This window comes from Molothrus ater, chromosome 1, assembly GCF_012460135.2.
Source record: "Molothrus ater isolate BHLD 08-10-18 breed brown headed cowbird chromosome 1, BPBGC_Mater_1.1, whole genome shotgun sequence".
Lineage (NCBI taxonomy): Eukaryota > Metazoa > Chordata > Aves > Passeriformes > Icteridae > Molothrus > Molothrus ater.
In genome coordinates this window covers 34,559,779-34,584,384 of record NC_050478.2, presented here as the reverse complement: position 1 = coordinate 34,584,384, position 24,606 = coordinate 34,559,779, and the positions used below count along the sequence as shown (strand labels likewise).

The window sequence follows — 24,606 nt, the reverse complement described above, 5'->3', positions numbered from 1 at the left end:
GTGTATAGTCTTTTATTTGTTTATTTTACTTTGGTATCCTCAAAATCTTGGAGCCTGTTCTAACTGTTTTCATCTGCTGTTGAGTTACAGTAAGAAAAAAATCCATGATTTACCTCAGGCCAGCTCTTGGTATGAAGCTCCCAGTTACAAAAATCTTTAGACTACAAATGGCACACGAGCATTGATGAGTTGCTGCTGCCGAGGACACTGAATTCATCCACATCATGCAGTTTTTAGTTAACTCCTGCATTAACTGGATATTGTAAGTGTTCAGGAGGGAACTGCAGTCAACAGAGGCTACTCTAAGCCTTAATCCCAGAGTCTGTCTCTCAAAGAAAGAACACAAACAGATGTGAATAGCAACCCTTTGCCATAAAATACTGAGTCATCATTTACTCCTTAGTGAAGTCTGTACTCTGTTTAATTTCAAAATGAGCAGCAGGGAAAATAGACCACTGACTCCATGAATAATTCTGCTTTTAATGTAACAAGACTACTGTACAGCAAGTGGGAAGCAAATTTACTTAATACAATTAAAGTAAATATAAAATGTTTAGATATACACACGTGGTTTTACTTATTGGAAAGAAATACATAAAGTTAAAACGCAAAACGTTTTAAAAGCCAGAAGGAACACAATCCACTGTTGTGAAAATAGAACAATATTTTCTACTGAATAAAACTGCAACATAATGGCAATGACTTTTTTAAACTATTACTTGTAGGCATTTAAGCACAGCAGTCTCTTTCAACTCAAAACCACTGCCTTAAAGTATAACATACCTCATTTAATGCTATTCCTTAAGGCAAACATTCTGCATGTGAAACTGAAGTATTTACCATTCCTCTTGTTGCAAGCCTGGAATCTCACAGTACATGCATCTACATCTCAGAAATGTACTAGAAAACTATATTTTCATAGGGTAAGTAATGTAACTTTCCAATTTCAGTGTTACTCAGAGAAAAACTACATGGATTTGCTAGAAGAGACACCTGCTTATTACATTTTTAATTGTGCCTCGGTTATCAAGGTCAAGAGAAACCACACGTGGTTTTGGTGATCTTTTTTAAATGTAGCTGAAGAACACCATGAAGCTGGTCTCATTTTTTCTGAGGCTCAGTCATTCCTGTGTCCTTAGGCATTCCACTAAGTAGGGGAAGAAATTCCACTAAATAGGGGAATAAATAGCTACATACACAACAAAGTGGGGGGTTGTGGGTTTCCTTAGTACAGTGTTAGGCAGAGAGAGAAGATAACCCCATAGCAGCTTAGAGCCATGGCTCCCATTAGAGTACATGAGCTTTTAATCAGAATTTTGCACTGTTACAGAAAGCTGCACTGCTTTTGTTTTGGAGATGGACTACTCAAAGTGGTGGGGTTTTAAGCTACACTGCAAAACAAAGTATTTAATCAAAATTTAATACGTTCTGATCAAAGTGCGTCTGGACATGCCTCTCGAAGCCTTGCTGGTCGTAGTCGGGCGGGAACTGCTCGCTGCACATGGGACAAACCTTCCAGTGACTCTCAACGTGCTCCTCAAACTTGCTCTGGTCGTAGTTTGGGGGAAACATCACATCACAGAGAGGGCATTTCTTCTGCACATCAAAACTTCACAAGGAGGTAGAGAGGAAGAAAAAAGGGGAACAGTTTATTTCTATTTATTCTGTTAATGCAAACTAAAAGCAGGATCCTGCCGCCAGCAACATTCAGAAGTTTACTACCAATTTCAATTTGAGTGGACTTTGTATCCAAGTATCATCCAGTTCATTTAAATGTGTCTCCAAAAGCACTCAATACAGTCAGAGTAGTTTCACGTGCAAATTCCAAAATAACCTGGCATTTTAAAAGCAACATAATTTTGACCTTACTCCAGCTTCCACTGAATACAAATCTATTGAATGCCTTAATGGCCAAACTGTTTCGTGGGAAACCACTCTCTCTGCTCATAAATGCTTGCTCTTAGCAAACATAACACTTTATAAAAGCTCTAAACTTAGGTTCAGAATTAGGTTGGCAAGAGAGGGGAAAAAACAAAAGTTCATTTACTAAACATTTCATTTACATTCATTTACTAAAAAATTTGTCAAAATTCCATCAAAGGTATAGCATGAACAGCCTGCCCTGTCTCACGGCATATTCTGTGCCAGTTAATTGTAAACCAAACATTCATTGAAAATGTTCTGTAGCTTTTCACCTGCACCCCCACCCTTGGGTAGTTCTACAGACACCTCTCCATGCCCTTAAAGACCAATACAAGATAACATCTACCTGGAATCAAAGCAGAAGCCTGTGCCCCGCTCACGCAAGAGTAGACTTGGAGGATCAGGAGCAGAAGGTACAGTGTTGTCATCATCCTATTGAAAAGAGAAAGTATTTTAAAGACTAATCCCTACAAAAACAAGTTGGTTTTTTTTTCCTCAATATGCATTTTTGTTACTAAACACAAACCCAGATGAAATATACTTTCACTCTGTAATTTCTGCAGCCTAAGTTTTACTTTTGTACATCTTGGCTCTATTCTGCAATTCAATAATAGAGCACAAAATGGAGTATTCAAGGTGGAAATACAGGTACACTGCAAGATTTTTGGAACTCCAACTCCTACCTCATTTTCCTTTTTTATCTCAAAGATGCATTAAAAGCAAGGGCTAGGAATTATTTAGCTGATCTACAAAAAATGATGTGTGAAGGAGCACATATGCTGTGTTTTTTACAGATAACTCATATGCAAACATATATTTAGCCTAGCTTACTTTCCCCTTACGAAGGGTTAATGGAAACAGGGAAGGATGGGAAAATTTCCTCAGTATTTTTCTGACAACACCTGTTTGGTTTCAACCATTTAACATTTCCATTAAGCAGGCAGTGGGACCTGCTATGACAAGATGCTGGCAACAAACACAATCTTGCAGTCTGTTTGCTTTGCACCTGCAGTGAAAAGGGCATATGAGTTTTAAAACTCATCAGTTGTTCCTTTTGTCATGAAGGAGACAGGATAGATGTATTAAGAAAGAAAAACTATTTTGGTTTAAGTACTCTCATGCTACAATGTTACATCTTGTACAAAAACACAACAAATTTGTTGAATACCAGACTGAAGCACACCAGGACTTAACCAAGAAAATTAATGTGCATCTTCCATCAGTAAAACAGCTCCACTACACACACAGGCCAAATTAACACTTAAGTCTTAGTTAATTTCTTCAGTATAACCCCTTTCCCACTCCTTCCCCCCTTTTTTTTTTAAGGCACTTGGCAAGATAAAATTATTTACAGCTTTTGCCCTCTCTTTCAGCTTCTGGCAAGTGTGGTACCCTACCACATACAAATGTAACACTCCTCCTTGTTCTTTTTAAGAAACATCTGAAAAAAAGGATGATGCTTTCCTCTGTATAGGCACACCTGCACTGTCCTACACAGCTGCCCTGCAAGAACTCTCTTCAACACAAGGCAAGCACATGTAAAAGCTTTTGGAATGTCCTAGGGCTACAGCTTCCTCGTGGCCCAGTTTCCCTAATTGAGAAATTCATACTGTGTGTTCCTTACAGCAGCTTCTGACCCAGGCCCTGTACAAGAATGTCAATACTAAGTATGAACTGATACTACCCTGTTACGATACAGAACGTCTGTCTCTTCAGTGTACTTTTGCTCTTGGCCAACTCACAGGGATCAGTTCTTAACCTTTTGGGATGCCTAACCCACACAAGAAGAATGCAAATGTCTCTGTGTTGAGCTGACCTCACAGAGATGTTACAGAGATTACTGTGTAACCACGGCATGGCCAAACAGGAACCATGAGAACTTTATCTTAGTCTGAGAGCACTTCCCAGCTATTCTAATTACAACTTACAGTAAACACTATACAGTCACCAAAAACTAAAAATTCTCACGCAGTGCCGTCGGGTAACTCTGAATTTCTGGAAAACAGAGAAGGTGCCATTGTATTGGGCTCCAACAGCTGTCTACTTCTGTCATTTCTTATAGACAAAATTCCTAAGTGTTCCATGTAAAATGGAGCACTTTATGGGGGGAGGACAGATCATCATGGTTCACGTGGGTCTCATCTTGGTACACAGCCACTTAGTGCCCCAGTATCATCCAGCAACCCATTCCTTATTCTTATAAATAAGGTTACATGTGCTTTTCAACCTGGCATTTAAACACCCATTACTCTCCCCCGGGAAAAAGAACCACCCCTGACAGGTCAGAAGACAAAATGATGTGGTTTTCAAAGCTGCTTTACAGAGACCATGACAACAAGTGCTGGGACACCAGGCCTGAGTGCCTCAGTGGCTTTTGCCTATGCTTTATTTTAAGCAAAGGCATCAGGCTTACTTCAACAGCACAAGGTTGAGTCGTCCAAGTGGTTTTGATGAAAGCCCACACTCCATACATTGAGAAAGAAAAAATTTAATCTGCTTTTTATGTAGATCCAAAGCCATCTTTCTTGCAGTCCAGACTGATGATCAGGGACAGGGACATGGCTGCACACTCTTAGTCCAAGAGCTCTACAGTGCCCTGCAGTGATGTAACACTGTGGGTACACAGTCTCAGGTCCTTAGGAAAAGACTGGTACCATGGACCCACCGGCTGGCATTGTGATGCTGCAGCAGAACAAGTGCCAGCCTCCTGAACTCAGAAGTCTGAATAATTAGGTGAATGAATTATGAAGGATGTCTTTTAACATCATGACTTAACTATTATCACTGGACTGTACCTCTGGCTCTTTAAAAAAACTGCCACAATGAGTTCCACAGATTAAGTGAATCATGAAGATAAATACAGTATTATACACTAAAGCTTGGTAAAAAAAGGGGATTTGCCACTAGGGGAAGAAGGGAAAGCCAGACATGAAACTGTCAGAAGTGCAACTGGATTTAGTTTTACTGAAACCAACAAACTCCGCCTCAAGTACTGCTTTCATAATTACAATTGTAAACAGTTCCAGGATTGTCAAACAGAAATTAGAAAGCTGTGTGACACAGTACAAAACCCCATCCCCAAGCACTACAGATCAGTCTGACATGCAGAAGTAAGGAACCAGTGCCCAACCTCAGCCTTAAAAAAACATGAACAGACACAGAGCTGACATGCAGGGCAGGTACAACTGGAAGAAGAGTACATACACTTTATTCTGTGATTCAGCTCTGCTGTGGGAGTAAGATCAAACTCACTCCTCTAGGCCCCTCAACCTTTCTGCAAGCAGTCTGCACTCCCAAGAGACACCTGGATACCAAGTGCTCTTTTCATGTGCTCCCTATGCAAAAGATAGTAATTGGCTACCAGGGTCAGATCAGGGTAATAATGCATTGTGGGGGTTTTTGCTAGAAGAAAGGCCATTTTGGAGTTACCTGAAAAAATATCCTGACCTGGTGCTCAGTTGCCAAGAGTTAACATTCCCCATCCCCTACAAATTTACCATGACTAAAACATTGTTTAATAGTCTCAGGATAGTTATTCTGGGCTTGCTGCCAACTGTAATTAGGACTACATTTTCTAAAACTCATATTTTAGTATTTTTTGTATAGATATGTATGTATGGTTTGTTTATGGATCTCTCCCTTACTACTAGGAATTCTTTGCTCCCAAGAATTCCATTTTGGTCAATTACAGGATCATGAGTAAATGGAAAGTTAGTGTTGAGTAGATGACAGCAGGAACCTGTGGCAAGTCAGCCACTCCAAACAAAATCACCACTGTGCACATGCCCAGCTGGCACTATTAACACAGACCACTTTATCCCTCTCAGAAATCAGTTTAATTGGCCGATGAGTTCCAAAAGTCAAAGCTACAAGAATCCTGGAAACTCTTCCCAGTTATACAAAACTGAAGGGTTTTTATGACAACCAAAGACATGGAAGTGCCCATTTCTAAGGAACCAAGTTTCATGAGAAACCAAATTGGAACACAACAGCACAAAAATTTGAATATCTTGTGTTATATTAGTTAAAGAAATTAAGGGTTTTGTAGTCACTTCCACCTCTTCATGGCTGTTCTGGTAGTGGTTCACCTATGATGATGAACATGCCTACTTCATTTATCTACTTCAGATCTTTTAGCCATGAAGAGGTGGAAGTGACTACAACACCCTTAATTTCTTAAACTAATATAATGTGTAGTAATAGGAATGAGGACAGGAGGACAGCAGAACTCCATACAATGGTAGCATTTTAAACAAAGCAGCAAGCCTACCAGTCCTTTTCTTCTGGGAGGGAATCCTCCTCCAGCAAAAGGCTCTACATCCTGCTGGTTGAAAAAATGCAGAGAACTACACCTAAAATATCTTATTTTTAAAAACACCCCAAGAAATGGTAATCTCCTCATATTTATAATTTTATATTTGCTGTTTCTTCTGCACAAATGACACACTCTTCTTTATAATGAATCACCTACATATGTGGAACTTTTCCCTGGTTATTTATTTACATCCTGCCTCAGAACTGTTTTATCTTTGGCATATTACTAAGTCTCCCTAGAAAGATTCCCGCAGCTTCTCATTTCCATATAAATTTCTACACTATATCCAGTCTATTTGGGTGAGGAACAAGCAACTGATTCTCAATTGCAAATAAAAATAAAGATACAAGTTATTTGATTTAAAGGCACCTTTTCTCAAGCTGAACTTTATTTAAGCCTGTTATATTCCACCTCATTACAAAAATCCAAGCTGTGTCTGCAAACGAGCACAAGACTCTAGCACTGTTTCTCTTGGGTTTGCAAGAGGGCAAAGCACATAGATCAGAGAAAACACCCTGCTAATTAAACTGCAGCAGATGACTAAAGAAGAGAAGAGCTTGTCAGATGTAATAGCTACGTCAAGAATGATCAGATTAAATATGCAAAATGTGAAGTAAAGGTGGGGACAGCATTAAGCTCACATTCGAGATCTTGAACAGGCTGCAAAAGCTCTGACAGTTTCTCTAATTATTCACAGTAATGGACATTGGGAGCAAAAGGTAGGAGGGAGAAATACATTTTTCTCCATTATAGGTGCTGAGCACCAGGGCTAAAATCATGCCTGTCTGAACACTGATCAGTTTCTGCAAAGGTTAATAGCAATTAAATGTGGCAAACTAGACTAAATGAGAAACAGGTCATGATACCACTGTACTTGCAAAGAGCACAATACTTTGCAGAAAGGTATTTCTTGTTTAATATTTCTGAAGGTGCAAGAGTACTTGGAATAAGAAAGAGTAATAGGTCTGTTCCTGTTCAAATGAAGACATACGGTCCAATTTATTACAGAAGCCAATTTTTTATACTAGAATGTGCAAGTTAGCTGTACTATAAAGAAAAGCTAACCAGAAACTTAAAACATCCAAAGCCCTAAAAGAAAAAAAATCAGTGCAAATGCATCTCTTTCAGTTCAATCAGCTTTAGGCAACAGTCAATTTAGCTCTTTCTAACACATGTCCAATACCAAAAAGCATTCAAAATGGAAATTAATAAATACAGACTTGCAGAAGACAGAACGAAAGATTTGACAGATTAGAATAATTTATCTATTAGGATACCAATTTACAGTAGGTATTTAACTGAAAATACTGGTATCTGAATCCTTTACATTTTTATTTATTCTGTTCCACTTTAGTTCCTATATTCCTATAATAAAATGAGGGAGATGTGGCTACATTTTGAGTTCTCATTCTACCACACGGGAGACAGAAATCATGAGTTGAGATTACTTGACTTTTTTTACTTTAGTACTTAAAAAAAATTAAGAAGCTACTGTCCTAATACCAAAACAAGCTGTCAGTAACTCAAGAGATTAGAGGAACAAGTACAATGTCATCAGTGGAGTTTTCCCTATCACAGCAAGCAAAAGTATTTTTCAGGGAAAAGAAAAACCAATTCCAAATTTACATAACAATAAATCAGGTTTATCAGCTATGGAAAACCCATGTGAAACTCTAGGTAACTCATCAGTAACTATATCAAGGAAAAGAAATAAGAAAAAAAGGTAACTTGCATTGCTGTCCTCAGGATCTTCTAAACCATCAGGCCGACTGAGATTGCGTGAAGGCTGGCTACACACTACATCATCCAGCTCCCAAAAGGAACTTCTAACAGGTGGTCTTTGGATCTCATCAGGATTAAAAGCACCATCTGCTCCATCTGAAGAAAAATTAATTAGGACATCCTTCGTTCAGCAGAGTGTATTTTGAGATTACAGACATGCTACCTTACTTTTAAAAATCGAGAGTTAAAACACATTTTTGGTTTAGATAATATAAAACAATAGGAGAGAATCGGCTTCTTGCAATGATGTTTAAAACTTTGTTTACCTTATTGATTCCCATCATAAAATAAATATATAAATAAATAAAATAAAGGCCTTATGCTGATGTTCATCAGTCAGAAAAGGCTCTGTAAACCAGTCTGAAGACTGTTGGTACTTAACCTGCATTCAATGAGGCACTGCTTTTGAAACAGAGGGAGAAATTATATTGGGGGGTGTGAAATTTATTTACCTCTTCTTTCCTGAATTGCATAAGGGTTTCCATATTGCAGTACTGGTAGTCTACTTGGCACTGCAGGAACTGGTCCATTTTCCTCTGAGTATGGGTTGCGAAAATGTAATGTCTGCTGTGAGGTCTGTCCTTCCATCATCCTTCCAGCTTGATCTCCTGGTGTCCTGCCAAGCTCCTAAATAATGCAAAGTTCAAAATGTAGTTAACCTATGGAGTCCTAGCAAAATTTGAAATGTTTATGAAATATGTTTTTACAAGAAAAAAATCTGCTATCCTTCCTACTGTATTTTCATTTTGACCTTATGCCAAGTATACCATAAATACCAAAAATAGTCAATGAAGAAAAAAAAAGACAAGGAAGATATTTTAAAGAGATATTATTTTTTTCTTGGTTTCTTGTCAGTTTGTTCTAATTACATGAACAGAACTGCCATGTTTTTCAAGTGTCTGCATCCTTTTTACAATAAAGAAAAATTAGCTAAATCAGTAAAAATCAGTAGACTAACAATAACAACTAAAGATAATGCACAGTGAGAAAAGTTTTTAAAAGTTAAAATTAAAAAAAAAACCAGTTCTTTTTTTCATATCATACCATACCATTCAAAAACGTAGCATTTTAGTATGTGGACCGCATCTATGTACACACTTGACATAATTCTATACGAATTCATGAGTGACAGACATTTGTGAACTATTAAGTACGTTGCACTGGATCCCTTCTGATATTTAACAGCAATATTTGAATCAGATCATTCTTTCAGAAATGATCAAACAGAACTCTTCAAAAAATTAATATACTTAAAATTCTGCATTGCTGCATGTAAACCATACGTATGATAGTAATTACAAACTATAAAGGGCTTTTATAACTTAGAAACCATTAAAACTCTAAGCCAGTATAGATCTCAAAAGACACTAATTAAAGTGACTTCAGTGTGGTCAATGCATCAGCTGTAATTTATCCCAATAAAAATTTTTCTCATCCTTCCATTCAACAAAGTGGGTTAAGAGAGAGAGAGCAAAATGCCATGAATATGAAAAGGAATATGCCATTTAAATTCAGAACCAAGCAAAAAATTCTGAGATATAAATATGAAAACAATAATTAAAAAATAGGAACTGTTAAGGCAGACATGCTTTCCAGTAATGTTCTTTCTGATTAGTATTTTCTTCTGGGTTCTCTGGGTTCATGTTTAATATTTGCTGACATGATGCTAATAAAACCCTCAAAGACTGAAGTGTGTCTTTTCCCTGAAAGACTTTAAATTGAAACTTAAAACCAAAGCTTCAACTGTCAGCTCAACTCTGTAAGAATTAAAAGCCTGTTTAAAAAAGGGACAATTTAATATTTTTTTCTTGCAAACAGGTGAATTTCAGATCAACCTCTTGCACAGAAAAATGCAAAAATCAAGTACCAATAACTACTCTGAAAAACAAAACACTACTCAAATGCAAAAAGACCTCATGTAATGGATGGCATCCATCCTCTAGTTACAATATAAAACTATGCCAGAGTTACTTTAGATTTATAAACTAAAAGGAACATATGATTAGAACAGGTAAGATTAAAAAGCTAGGATTGCACATTTTGGTGAGTGTGTAAAATCTAAGTAATTAATCTTTACTCAATACAAAGCAGGAACAATCAATTGGCAATGAAATCAAGATTTTCCTTTTTAAAACCAATTTCTTCTGCAATACAGAAGCAGTTTTAAATGAGAGGTAGTAGCATTAGTAATTTAATTTTAGCATTACATACAATTGAAACACAATGTAGATCAACATGACTGTAAAAAGATGGTGCAAAAAAACCTTAGCCAGAAGTTGGATAGCTAGGGTAGAGACCGATTAAAAAAAAACAAAAAAACCAAAGGCTATCTAAGTATGTAAATAAAAAAAAGAAACAAAGTCATTTCATAGGTTTGAAGAGACAGCAAATGCCATTTTTAGAAAGCTATGCTTGGTTTATAAACAAACACTGATAATGAGTACAAATTGAAATGTTGTTTACTACTACCCCATGCTTAGCCTTTTAATCATGGGTCCAGCCTAGAAAGGCACTTTGACTCTTCTTTGTAATGTAAATATCTACAAATTTGGTAGACAAAGTTCCAAGCTTTTATAAGCTTCATACATTATTATTATTATTACTACAGTTGTTGTTCTTATGTGTGGTGTTTAAAATTACTCCCTCCACCTAAACTAGCCTCACCAAAATTCAAACTTAAATTTGATTTCTTTTGAACAAGAAAAATATGAGAGATCTATTAAAAATTATATCCTTGGCTTAAAAAGAAGATAAATACCAACTAATTGACAATCTAGAATTCTACAAAAAAATTAACTAGCTTAATCTGTAAGTTCACGGTTTTTTCAGTTTATCAGTATTACAATGACTGGTTTTACTAAGTATTTCTTCATACCAGAATTGCAAAGAAATCAAATAAAGTTTCAAAGAAAAATCCAAACTTTGCACAATACCATACAATACTATCTGAATGTAATAAATACATATTATTATTTCACTTTTCAGTAAAATTTGGCTTCAATTAATTGCCATATAATAGCTCTGACGTACTTCTACATTACATTAGCATTTCAGAATGTGTGACAATACCTTCTCACTGGTAAAGAGTTCCAACTGTGATGCCAGTTCCTTTATTCGTCTCTCTTTTTCTGCCAGCTGAATCTGTATGAAAAGAAGATTAAGATTCTTGTATTAGTGAATGGAAACAATTTCCCTGCATGTTACATCATGAAAACAAAGCTCCCTGATTTAACTTAATCTTTCAGATGAAAATAGTTTTTCATGTACTAGAGTTACATGCAACACATAGTGAGTGTTACTATAAATCCCACCCAACAATTCTCACAAAGTTTTATCTGCTGCATAATAGCAGTTAATCAGCACCCTTTTCTTGCCAGTTTTCACTAACAGTTGTGGAATGAGAAAATTCAGTGTTAAAAACAAGGAGTTATATTAGTGCCACCAATGGCAGGAGGGGCACCACTGCACAGACACAGCTGAAGGTCTGAAAGCCTCATCTCATTATTTCTGAAGAAATCTTTTGGCATTTCCTATGTCCCACCACAGAACTTGAGAGAACCAAAAGCTCCTCCTGCCTCAGAGACACTAAATTTGTTTCACGAACATCTACGTTGTGTCTCTATTGGGTGCTCTAGGAGGAGGTGCAACTGACACATTACACAACTCTTCCTGGCTTCAAAATGATGATTTAAATAATCTCTCATTACAAAGGACTATTTTACTTGTATTCTAGTTCATTTAGAGACTGCCTTTTCCCCTGTTTTTCTAACATCAAAGCTCAATGCTTGGCATAACTGCTTATAAATTTTTTTCAATTCTGATATTCCTTCTCCAAGTTTAGGTCAATGGAGCAAAATCTCCTGACTGGGAAGAAAAGCTCACTTTTTCTGTACCACCTGCACCCTCCTGAACTATGGCAAATTTTTAATTGCAGTCAAAATGTTTTCAATTGTGGAACCAATTATTTATTACACCTGCTGTTGAGAAGTTAAACTTACTTCACATTAAATTATGCATGGCAACAGATCACTGCTAATTAGTTAAATAAACTGAAAAGAGTCATATGTTTTATAAAATTGAAATTAAGAGCTTTGGAAAGTGTCAGAAAAATATGGCAAATGGAGTACTGAAAGAAACTGTAGAATAATTCAGCATTTTATTAAGAAAAAGTGGTGTAATTCCTAATAAAAAGGGGTTCCTAGTAGAACCAATACAGTCACAGTTCAGTTTAATCATTTTTCATCACAATGAGCAAAAACAGGCAACAGAGTCAACTGGATTATCACCATTAGACTGAGAACCAACAGAAAAGCTGGTCTCATGAACATTTGTTGCTCTTATGTCATTCCTATTGACCTAAAAGACAAATTCAGCATAAGCATTGCTATCACATAACCTCAAAGATTAAGGCCCCTTGTAAGCTAAAGCTGCCCATTGATGCTTGACTTTCTGGTGTATGTGTTACATCACTATACCAAGACTATAGCTGAGGTTCTCCACATTAAATTCTTGCATGATTTTAAAAACAATGGATCACTCCTCCCTCTCTCTACTGACTTCAGATAAAATGAATTAGACATTACTACACTGGCAATCCAATATAGAATATGAAGATTTTAGACAAACACACACCAATCAGTCTTCCTGTTAGTATTACAGTAAGCAGCAGGAAATTAGAAATTCCTTGCACTTTTTTTTTCCCTGTATACAAGACTGCATCATTTAGGGGTTTGTCTAAATCCACAGTATTAAAAGATTGATGGCGTGGTGATAGTAGGTCTTAGCAGACCTCTTTTACTTTAAAAGAAACATTACAAGACTGCATTGTTTCTTCAAGAGCAGAATTTGTATTTACAGCAAAAATGTATTTAGTGTACTTTCCCTATTGAAGTTCTTCATTACTTGAACCATCAGAAATAAGCAGCCATGTTAAGAAGTAACCATTAATTGTCATAAACAAAACCTGTAACGTACCTTATACTGATCCTCCATTGCTGCCAGCTGTAATTTTATACCCTCGTTGATTTTCACTTGTTCTTTCCACTTCAGCTCCAGTTTAGCTAATTCATCAGCATAAACACTGCATTTCATCTTCTCATCCTAAAGTAGTTTATACCATGGCATGAATTATTTACAGTCTTAAGAGATTCTCCCTCCCACCCCCAAAAATGTCACTCCATGCTTTTAAAATGAGACCATTTACAAATGGCTTCTACAAGCCTGACTCAAGACTCTGAAATGGTCAGGACCACAGAACACTGCATAAATTATGTTCAATAGGCATTTCTTTCCCTTAGTTTTCAACAAGCTGATATTCCTCTTTAGTTTCACAGTTTCAAGTTTCTTTGTACCCTAATATTACTAACCCTGATTATTCTTTCAAGTACCTCACTTCAATATAAAACCTTTCCCAAGTGACTTTTACAACCTAAGTATCTTTCATCCAGAAGGTCACAGGCAAAGCTTTCTTCAAAAATCACTATGGAATAAACATCCAGCAGAAGCCAATGCAGGCTCTCCATGGACAGGGTCATGAACAAAATTACAGGACAGTTATTACATCCTGGAAAACTTACTAAAATAGAGTAGTATCATTGTGATAAAACAAAGACACAAAATGAAGACAGACAAGACAACACTCAGAAACAATTTCTTGAACTGTTCTGAACTTTTCACCAGTGCCACTGATGCAATACGCCATCATCATACACACATCCAAACTGGCTAAATGAAAATCAAGTGCCAACTTTGGGTGAGACAACCAAATAAATGCCTTTATATGTGACTGAGCCCAAGGTAGTTGGCAAAACCCACTTGGGTGTGAAAACACTGTAAAAGCCATGATAGGCAACAGGGAAAAGTTACTTTGCTTTGGACAGTGTATCAGATCAACACTGCCACACTTGTTCCAAACATCAGCTGGTTTACAGAAGCCTGCTGAATTTGATTTATAAGAGCAATTACACTTAATGTAAGAACAGAAAGTATTTAAAACCTTAAGCATGTGGACCTGTGTTTTACTGTATCTTGGTTTTCCTTGTCTGGACCCTCTAAAACCATACATAGTCAAGAGCTGACTGAACAAAAATGTGTTTTCTAATGTTAAGATTTCTACCATAATCACAGTGTATCACACAAACAAGGAAGGCAACTCAGCTGGGTAGGCCTTGTGGTTTTAAGGCCTAGCACCTACAGCTACTTTTTGTTCAGCTTTCCAAAGCAGCTGTTTACTTACTGCCAACATTTGCTTGCATTTCTTATACTTCTCTGTTTTCTCAGCAATCTCTTTATTCATCTCACGCACTTGCTCCTTTACCACGGATTCCGAAACTATGTCAGGTGAAATGGGGCTAACTGTGAACATTGAAGAAAAAAACAAGAACATGGATTTTTTTTCTTCCATAAAGTTTGTGTAAGAGAGATGACAGCCCAGATTTAAGAGTGCATCAAAACCAGAGCGCTCCATGTTATCCAAAGCAGAGACAATCAGTATTATGTACTATGTATGATCAGCAACCATCTGTGTTCAGTTCCCTCACATCAAGAGAAGATCAACATAAATACACACATATGTAGTACTTTCCCAAGAAAGAAAACAAAACAAACACCAAAATATGTATGCTATCATTCTAAATACTCTATTCTTACATAAAAATATGGAAGCATCTCAGCAAACTACTTCATCACACACTATCACTGAGCTTGTTGGGATTGTTTGTTTTAAAAAACACTTGAATTTACTTTAGACAGGAGGAAACTGATAGAAATCACAACCTTTGGGCTTTACAGACAGCAAGAATCTGTCAGTTATAAAATAACACAGAAAAAGCTAATCAGCATTTTTTGGCATTTATCAATTTAAACTGAATGATAAAATCACAGAATGGTTTGGGCTGGAAGGGACCTTAAAGATCCTCTAGCTCCAATCCCCCTGCCATGGACAGGGACACCCTCCACTACACCAGGCTGCTCAGAACCCCATCCAACCTGGCCTTAAACACTCCAGGGGATGGGGCATTTATAAGTCCTTTGGGAAGCCTGTTCCAATGCCTCACCAGCCTCATAGTGAAAGATTTCTTCTTTAGTTTTAGCCTATTACATATTGAAGTTTTAGAAAATTATTTTTGCAATTGCTGAATAGTTCATAATAATTATAAACATTTTCTTATAAACCATTACACCTATAATTCATGAAAACAGGCAGTAGACTTGACCTTGCCATCACATAATCAGAACTTTTCAGCAGATTGATTTACAGCAGAATGTTATAGTAGATAGTCATAATAACATGACTGCAAAATTGTAGTGTTATAGCGAAAAATTGAGTAAGATTTTTTTTTTTTCCAAAAAACTGTTTCTTAGCTTGGTAAAACCATCTCTGTTAACCATGAAGCAGAAATTCAAGAGTTCAGTTCTACTGACTAAAAAATAGCAATTAAACTGATACATGAACTTATTTATGATTGTTACCACTTGGTAAGAGACAAAATATTCAGCTCAATCTTCACATCTCTAATTAATGTTTTAGTTAGAAGAACAAGTCCACCTACTTTACACTACAAATAATATTAGTGACTACTTTACATAGACAGCACTTTCAGGCTTATAAAGGCAGACAAAATTTAAGCTGTTGATACCTGGAGATGCAGACAACTTTTTGTCTGTAAGGATGGCAGTAGCTGTCTCAATGTTAGATGCAGTTTCTGTCAGTTTCTGTTGATGCCCTGCAGTTTTCTTTGTGAAAAGAAATTTTGTTTTGGTACTTGATTAAATGAAAGCCAAAGCAAACAAAGTAAAGTATCTTGCAAAATGCATCATTTGCTCCAAAATTAGACAGAACCATTCATTTAAACAGTGGGTAATGATAAATATACAAAAACATTTAATTCTGCTAAGACTGAAATTACTTCAGACTATGTTTTTTGTCATCTTGCTTGATGAAGGTCTTTTTCCCTAGAAAGAATAATTTCTAAGCAAATTATTAGAAAAATCCCATTTTCTAGAGAATCAGTTACACTTTAATTCATTAACTTAAATCTAATACTCCATTAGAAAAATTGAGCCTGTACCAGAAATGTCTGCTGGACTTCTGGAGCAAAAGCAATAAAATCTGGTGTTTGCTCTAAGATGTACAACATTGCAAAAGATAAGGAAGATTTTTAAGGAAAAGCCATAGATGTTCTAATATGACACCTCATTCACCACTGACCTTCTGGATGAGAAGATGAGTTTTTTATGCAATGTTCTGTGGATAATAGAAATACTTAAGTCTGGTTTTCTTAAGAATTCATATTTGTGCATCTTGCTATTGTGCCTTTTCCCTGTTTGAGCTCATCTCCAACTCCAATTTTTACAAAATTCTGAAGAACTCTGCCCTCAAATCTGAAATTGGCTGACAGGTTCAGTTACTAGGTGGCCTAAGACATATATCATCATTCAAAAGATTCATTTATTTAGGAAACAGATCTTGGAAGAGTGCTAAGATTACAAAATACATATGGAATACAACTCCATATTGTGCTGTGGAAACTTGTTCCCCACTTGGCTTTTAAACCCTACATCAAGTTCTCTATTTCCCCACTTTTGGGCTTGGGGTTTTTTGTTGGGCTTTTTTGTGGTGGTACTGGACAGAGGTAGTAATTATGGATTTTCCCAGCTTCAGTTCTTCCTTGAACAATGTAATGCTTATAGGTTCATCCAAACTCTACTAGGCTTCTACACCAGCTACTATAAATTCTATGCTTGGTTTGGACAACTACCTAAAGAGAATCATAGAAGTATTTTCACAAGCAGGTTTGTGAAAGGAAATGGTAAAGAGTCATTGCTTACCACACATTTTAATCCTTTTTTAAAGCATTCTTTTTCACAGAAGGAAATTAAATTGTTTTTGAAATGTTACCAAAAAAGCAAGTGCAACTTATCCCATTCTACTTACTGCCTGTTCTGTAAACTTGTTTACTTGTTTTTGAAGTTTTTGACATTCTTTGAATTTCTCTTTGTAATGGTCAGCAGCCATTTGTAGACGAAGCTTCAGATCTTCAACTTCTCTGCGCAGTTCCTGTTCCACTGCATTTGAAGCTTCCTTAAAAAAAAAACCCAGAAACTGTTGTTCCTTTTGTTCAAATACCACTATTTCCTAAAAAGTATTTTTTCAATTAAAAAAGCATAATGCTCCATGTAAGTACTGAAGCTCCTGTTTTCTTTGTGGGAAAGAAAGGAATAGCACAAGCAGTAGAGCACAGAGAGAAGCAGAATATGAGCTGAACTTCATTCCAAGCAGGACACACTGAGGGACGTAAACAGGCACTGGTACAATGCCTGTTTAGAGGCAGGTAAAGAAGATTCTTATTTTATGGGTTCATTAATGTGTATCTAAAGTCTGAATGTATAGGAAAAGCCTGAACACCTTCCAGGGGGTGTTCCAGCTATCCTACAGGCAAGTATAGCCACATAGCAAAAGTGCACAGTCCACAACTATTCCCTCACACTCACTAGGTTTCACCTGGGAGTGGCTCCATGGCACCACTACACTGATACATGAGCTACACAAACCACATCCAGCAACCAGACACAGGCCATGCTTGGATACTTTCTGCTAACTGGAGGCATTCAGATGACTTGCTACTTCTTTCATGATACATTTCAAAGCACATTTCAAAACACAACTGAAACTCATAGGGAAAAAACATGCAATTCTTTGACATTTTAAAAATAATAGCTCTTTTGAGTGTTGTAATATTACAGTATTATTTTAATTGTGTTCAGCTCAATATATTTTCTTCTAACAGTTACATCATTACAGTAATCCTAGTAGCAAATAAATGCAATACAGTTGCAGTCACTGAAGACCCTTGATAAAGCTAACTTTAATCAAAATGATGAAATATATGTTATCTCACTATACTTTTATCCGTGACTAAGGTCAAGACAGTTTTCATTACATTAATATTTTTTATACTTATAAGTACCTAAAGCAAATGAACTTTGATTACAAATACTGGAAGGACTTTTAAGAATTCAGACAGAATCTATCGATGACAAAAGAACATTATAAAACAACCCAAGTTTCTACCAATATATTTTCTTATTTGAATGAATATAATGCTACTGTGGTTCACTTAACAGAATTAAGATAGGGAGAGGATTCAAAATAACATAGATACTGCATTATTCTGTGAAAATAATCTGGGGAGAAGTAGATGTGAGTAAGAGCAGAAACCTCCTTTCTGACTAAACTTCCAAATCAGCTAACATGCACTTGATTTAAGGTAGTATATTGACTGCTGACAGAACATTTGATAATTATTTGCACTAATCATCCAGAAACCTATTTTATTCCCAGTAAAGATTTTATAAATACAGATAAACTTCAATACTAAAAATTTACCTGCTCATTTTTCAAAGTTGTGATTTTTATGAGTTCAGCTAAAGCTTCAGCAAGTTGCTTTTTGAATTTTTCATTTTCCAGCCGTGCACTGTGAAGATCTGCCATCGTCTTGTCCCGCACATTTACTGCATCACTCAGCTCTTTTGACATGAGAACAGCTTCTTGTTTGCTAGCCTGAATCTGATCCTCAGCTTTCCGGAGCTGCTCTTTCAAAATACTTGCCTCGTCCTAGGAAAGAGAAGAGATGGAAGAGAATTCATAATTTCTTAATTCAAAGCTTAAATAAAGGCTGGTAAAGGGATTAGAAACATCTGAAAGAAAAAGCAACATTTCCTGGTGGCTTTAGCAAAACTATTTAATCAAGAAGTCAGTACACAAGTACTACTTTCCCCACTTGTCTTCTCTCCCAGCAATGACGTGCAAATTTATTTCACCGTGAAATAAAGGCAAACTTTATTTCGTAGTGAACTAGTTTCACTATTAAATAGAAGTTTCAATTCTGGATTTTTGTTGGAATTTCAGCTTCAGTTTTAAATGTATGACCAAAAAAAGTCTGTTTTCCATATCTCTGCTCTTATCACTGTAGGACTCCAGCATCAAAAGCAAAGTTCATCCCACAGAAATACACTGAAAGTATCAACAGTACCTACAAATTGTTGATATAAAACACTGTAAAGCAGCTTTGGGATGTTTTTCTCACAGCTCTATTTCCCAAGATCTTGCACAACAAGCTTTCCAGAGGGAAGAGAGAACAAATAGTAATGAAGAGCAAGCTGCAGCATGTAGCACTAAGCACACAGGGCTACTCAAGAGCTAACTGACCAAGCTGAACTACCAGCCTCTCACTCCTCCAAGAAGGCCAGGATTACAAAATATAATTTTAATTTTTTTTTTTTTAAAGAAGCTACTATATAAAGCAGTCACTGCCTCTAGGGTCCCTGATGGCATAATCATCTTATTCTTGAGTCCAGACATAAATTCAGCTATCTCTAGTCCATTATTTGGTAATTTTTTTTAATATCATATAAGTTCAGAGGAATACCAATACATTTTGTAACCATTTCTGAAGATGTATAGACAGATAGATGCCCTGAAGTCCTATCTCTTAGCTATTTTTACAGCACATGATACATTGGTAACGTATTTCAGTTAATATCTGCAGTTTCACCATTTGAGATAAAAATATTAATGATCCCACCAGAAACACCAAAAGCAATTTAAGATTAATAAATTACATAAATGTTTGGTCACTTCAGTACTAACACATATCCACTCCCTTCAAAATAAAACACAGTAGTAATTTAACACATTCAGAAACAAAAAAGCAAGAAAGAGACTAAAATAAGATGTAACTTAAAGCTAGACAGTATGCCCTTTTTAAACTCTATGTCCATTCTCAACAGCACTACTTTTCCACTTCAATATTATATTCATAACTCATATTACTTTAAAACAATTTCTAGTCTTTTGAAATCCAAGTGGCTTTGCTGTGAAAAGATTGGCAAGATACACCAGAAAGATGCCTGCATAATCTGACTTTTCCATGCTGGCCTCAAAGGCTATGCCTAAACTGACTGTCTAATTTGGCTCAAGAGCATATTTGCAAAGCAAAACTCCCAGTAAATTTCATTATTGCCTATCACACTGCAGATCAGAGAACAATCTCAGGGCGCAGAAACTGCATTCCTTTTGGATGAAATGGAGGATGATGTACCTCAGGAAAAAACACCTAATGGTTATTCTATTGTTGGGTTTAGCTTGGCTGGATGCCAGGTGCCCACCAAAGCCACTCCACAATTCCCCTCCTCAGTTGGATAAGGGGGAGAATAGAACAAAAGGCTTGTGGGTTGTGATGAGGACATGGAGAGATCACTTAGCAATTACTGTCATGGGCAAAACCAGACTCAACTTGGGGGGAAAATTAATCTAATTTATTACCAGTCAAATCAGAACAGGATAATGAGAAATAAAACCAAATCTTAACACACCCAGACCCCAACTCCTCTTTTCAAGTTCAACTTCACTCCCAAATTCTCTATCTCCTCTCTTCCAGCAGCACAGCCAGGACGGGGAAGGGAGGCTGCAGTCAATTCATCACACGTTGTCTTTGCTGCTCCTTCCTCCTCAGGGGAGGACTCCTCACTCTCTTCCTCTGCTCCAGTCCCTCCCATGGGAGGGGTCCCATACGGTCCCTCCCAGGGGAGACACTCCTCTACAAACTTCAACACACATCCTTCCCCCAGGCTGCAGTTCTGCATGAACTGTTCCAGTGTAGGATCCCATCCATGGGGTGCAGTCCTCCAGGAACAGACAGCTCCAGCACAGGTCCCCTGTGGGGTCACAGGTCCTGCCAGCAAATCTGCTCCAGTGCAGAGTCACAGCTTTCTTCAGGCACATGCACCTTCTCCGGCATGGGGTCCTCCACAGGATGCAGGAGGCAGCCTGTCTCACCAGGGTCTTCACCATGGGCTGCTCCAACACCTGGAACCTTTTGCCCTCCTTCGCTGACCCTGATGTCTGCAGAGTTCTGTCTCTCATGTTTTCACTCTTCAGCTGCAATTTCTCTCACACAGTCCCCCCCTCTCCCACAGTCTTCTTTAATCTGTTATCCCAGAGCTGCTGCCATCATCACCCACAGGCTCAGCCTTGGCCAGTGATGGGTCCATTGGCTCTGTCAGGCATTGGCTGGTATCGGTTCTCAGGAGAAGCTTCTGGCAGCTTCTCACAGAAGCCACTCCTCACAGAAGCCACAACCTACACAAACCCAGTATAGGCATCCATAGCACCCAACTAGAAGTAAGTCTGAAGTAACCCCATGTGAACCACAGACAGCATAAATATGAGTTCTTCAGCAATTTCACTCTCCTGTTACACCACACTGCTTGCTAACCACAGTGCTGCCACAGGGCACACAGGCACCTCTTCCTTCAAAACCCTACTGTCACTGCAGAGTTGTCAGCATTGTAGCTCGACAGCACATTCACCTAAGAAGTCCTTCAGCAATCATTCCATGTCTCCTCTTTTCTTCTCCATCACCCTCTACAGTCTCAATGCAGCTACATTACAAACTTTTTCTTCAACCCCCTTTCATTTTTCACGAAGCTAAAAGCAATGCAGGAGCAGACCACTTTTACTGAACTCAAAAATTACCTTTCCACACATAGTTATTCTCAGTTCATCACATGAGACCTCAACCAGCTCAAAAGGTGCAATGCTAGAACACATCTCAGTCTTTTCACCATCTTCTGCATCTACAGAGAACATCATAATCTTCATGCCTCTTAGCCTATACCCTGGTGATTTCTTCAACTTCTTCCTTTCTTTTGTCAAGCACATACAATATTAGACATGTTTATTCAAATCAGGCCAATTATATTGAGTACTGCTTACCTTGTCTGATGAAGAGTGCAAAATAGCTTTCTTCATATTTTCTTTTTCAGCTATTAATAGCTGTAATCTGCCAACCTCCTCTTTATAATACGATATCATGTTTTCTTTGTTTGCATCCAAATTCTTAAACGTCTGGATTTCTTTTACTAGTTTGGTGTTTTCTATTTCTGTATTCTTCAAGTGTATCTGCAATGATGCTAAAACATGTCAAACTTCTTCCACGTTAGAACTACTGTTCACCTATCTATTTATGTGCTCACTAAATTCTAATCTATTCTAACTTGAGGCAGATTAGATCTGGTAACGAGAAAAATTAAATATTTGATATTATCACTGCCCTCTAGCCCGAACTTTCTGTCTAGAATTCTCTCAGCATGGTCACCTAACAATAGCTCCACTCTACAGCTAGAAGTTAAAGCCCTAATTTCTCTCCACATCACATTAAGTTATTCAGAACTCACTCCTCTCCTCACAAATGCTGGACAACTAAGGACAAGCAAAAGAGAAATGACTTGAAGAAAACTAAAGAGAAATTAAACTTCTAGTAGTAACTGCCCATAGTCATCTAAGCAAACAGGTCTACATCAGAAATATTAATTTTCAATGACAGCAAACTCCTTCTAATAACTCTGCCTCAGCTCCTACACTCAGGTGCTTTCCACTCAGACCAGAAGATCCATGTTATTTACAAAGGGATTCCAAGCTTGTAAAATATGCTTTGAGATTTTATAATCTAGGAACAGAAATAATCTTTTAAATACACTTGATCTGTTTCACACAACCTATGGATTTCATTATTTTAGCACATTATTTTTTTTCTGCTTTGGTGGGGAGGGAGGGTGGCAGTGTATTTTATTCTATATATGGGTGCCTCTCAACACCAGCAAAAGAAACAGGCCATGCCAGTAAAAACCAATGCAATAGAGAATCTACTAAAGCTTCTCAGTGTTATATACAAGGCTCAAGAAGAGGGATTTAGAAAACAAAGTCTGGAGAGAGAATTTAAATTACTAAGAAGTATTTTAGTTATGAAAAAGTGTGTTAAAGATGATCAGTTACTGGGTGATGCACTGTATAACTGAAGAATTTTCTCACTAGAATCTATAATTTTTGTTACTGGGTCTGAGCTTTAATAAACTGGTGATTCATTCTCCTTCTTAGAGATCTTTTTATAACATGGTTGAATTCAGATGCTGTTTTCCTCATTCATTTTTATACGAGAACATCTATAACTATCTTAAAGATATGTTCACAGAAGTTACCCATTTCCTTTTTTCCTTAACGAATTCAATTTATTAGACTTCTCCATAAACCATTATTACCTTTATTTCAAACCATTTCATTCCAGTGTATACAGGTACATGTAATAAAGTTACCTTATAAAGTTCTTTTTCATCCTTTTCTGTCTTTAACACACATTCAAGTTGCTCCTTCTCAAGCGTCACTTTCTTCAGTTTGTCCTTCAGACTAAAACATTGAAGAATTAATGGTACAGAACTATAAATATGTATTAATACGTTAATGCATATAATAAATACTGTTAGTTAAAAAAAAAACACCTCTGAGGAAAAAGAAGTAAAATAAGGAAGGTAAGGAACAAAAGACTAAGTACCTGTCTAACTCAGTTTCTTTTGCAATGGCTTTCTGAGTAACAGTCATGATGTCTTCTTCAAGTTGGAGAACTTTTGAAGCAGTCTCATCGTGCTTCTTCTTCAAGTCATTATTTTCCCTTTTAAAATCTTCTGATGCTTGAATATTTTCCTTTTAAAAAAATGCACATAGAGGCCATTTAAAAATGTGATTCTTCAGAAGTAAAACATACTATTTGAATTAATGCCAAAATATGGCCATTAGATTTCTTCTCTTCCTTAAAATGTATAACTAGGCCATTTAAAGAATATATAAATAAATATATATTGACTATTTTTATGCACAGTTCATATATTAATAAGGGGTCAATAAGGAGTTTGTTTGGGCACAAGCATTCAGTTATTCAGAGCCTACCAAATACTTCAGAGTATAGAATAAACACATTATTTCGTATCTTTTGCTTATTTCCTTTAGGCAAACAAACCACTGACTGTCTAGCTTAGAAAACAAAGAACTTTTATTTCTCTTTGTACTTGCTTTTACTTAAAAAGAAGACCTTGCATTTTTCCAGACAGTTACACCACAGTAGCAAACCACAGTAAAGAAAACAGCAAGCAAAAGGAGAAACAAAACAAAACAAAATTCTGATTTAGAGCTGGTTACTACATGACATTCTCCTAGCTAGAACATACAGAATGTCTCACATAGCTCAAGGAAGCTCAGGTAACCATTGCAGGATTTATGGAAGCTGAGACAGAGGATAATGACAATACCCAAAACAGATTCCTTTGTCAAAAAACTGACAAATACAATATGGGAAATCGCTGTTAAGTATTGCATTTGTTATCTAATTACAGTAATGTCCATATTGTTCTAAGGCAATGGACAGCTGAATGCCATCTCCACTGCAGCAAAACAGCCATTTAAAGTCAAGTTATCTTAAATAAGTCTGAAAATGTGGGGTTTTTTTCAATATAACTATTTTGTTGAAAAAAATAGATAAGTAACACTAAAGTAAATCACACATACTGAGATAATATGCCACCTTCTTCTGATATTAAAGTACGATAAAGGTCAGCTTATTACCAACTATGACAGTGACATGAATCAAAGTGTAAAACAAGGTCAAGACAGACTGACCAACATACCTAACTACAGCATGACTTAGGAGTGTTTGTGTAGCTACTAAGGTACAAGTTGTCTTTCTGCTCTAGATTTG

General features: G+C 36.8%; 1 protein-coding gene across 4 annotated transcripts in view; it reads right to left on the bottom strand.

Annotated features, from left to right (window-relative positions):
• Nucleotides 1–460: 460 nt before the first annotated feature.
• TAX1BP1 (Tax1 binding protein 1) overlaps nucleotides 461–24,606 on the bottom strand; it is a 55,667-nt gene continuing 31,521 nt past the window's right edge. For 2 of the 4 annotated variants that reach the window (XM_036405314.1, XM_036405321.2), the window contains exons 6-18: nucleotides 23,410–23,558; nucleotides 23,174–23,264; nucleotides 21,798–21,983; nucleotides 18,408–18,635; nucleotides 16,956–17,102; nucleotides 15,658–15,754; nucleotides 14,256–14,374; nucleotides 12,995–13,120; nucleotides 11,090–11,161; nucleotides 8,473–8,647; nucleotides 7,971–8,116; nucleotides 2,270–2,355; nucleotides 461–1,609 (exon numbers count right to left, since the gene is read on the bottom strand). In XM_036405314.1, the coding sequence (XP_036261207.1) occupies nucleotides 1,408–1,609; nucleotides 2,270–2,355; nucleotides 7,971–8,116; nucleotides 8,473–8,647; nucleotides 11,090–11,161; nucleotides 12,995–13,120; nucleotides 14,256–14,374; nucleotides 15,658–15,754; nucleotides 16,956–17,102; nucleotides 18,408–18,635; nucleotides 21,798–21,983; nucleotides 23,174–23,264; nucleotides 23,410–23,558 (1,824 nt within the window). In that variant the 3' untranslated portion in view covers nucleotides 461–1,407. The remainder of the gene's footprint in view (nucleotides 1,610–2,269; nucleotides 2,356–7,970; nucleotides 8,117–8,472; nucleotides 8,648–11,089; nucleotides 11,162–12,994; nucleotides 13,121–14,255; nucleotides 14,375–15,657; nucleotides 15,755–16,955; nucleotides 17,103–18,407; nucleotides 18,636–21,797; nucleotides 21,984–23,173; nucleotides 23,265–23,409; nucleotides 23,559–24,606) is intronic. The other 2 variants (XM_036405328.1, XM_036405334.1) reach the window with 2 other exon arrangements.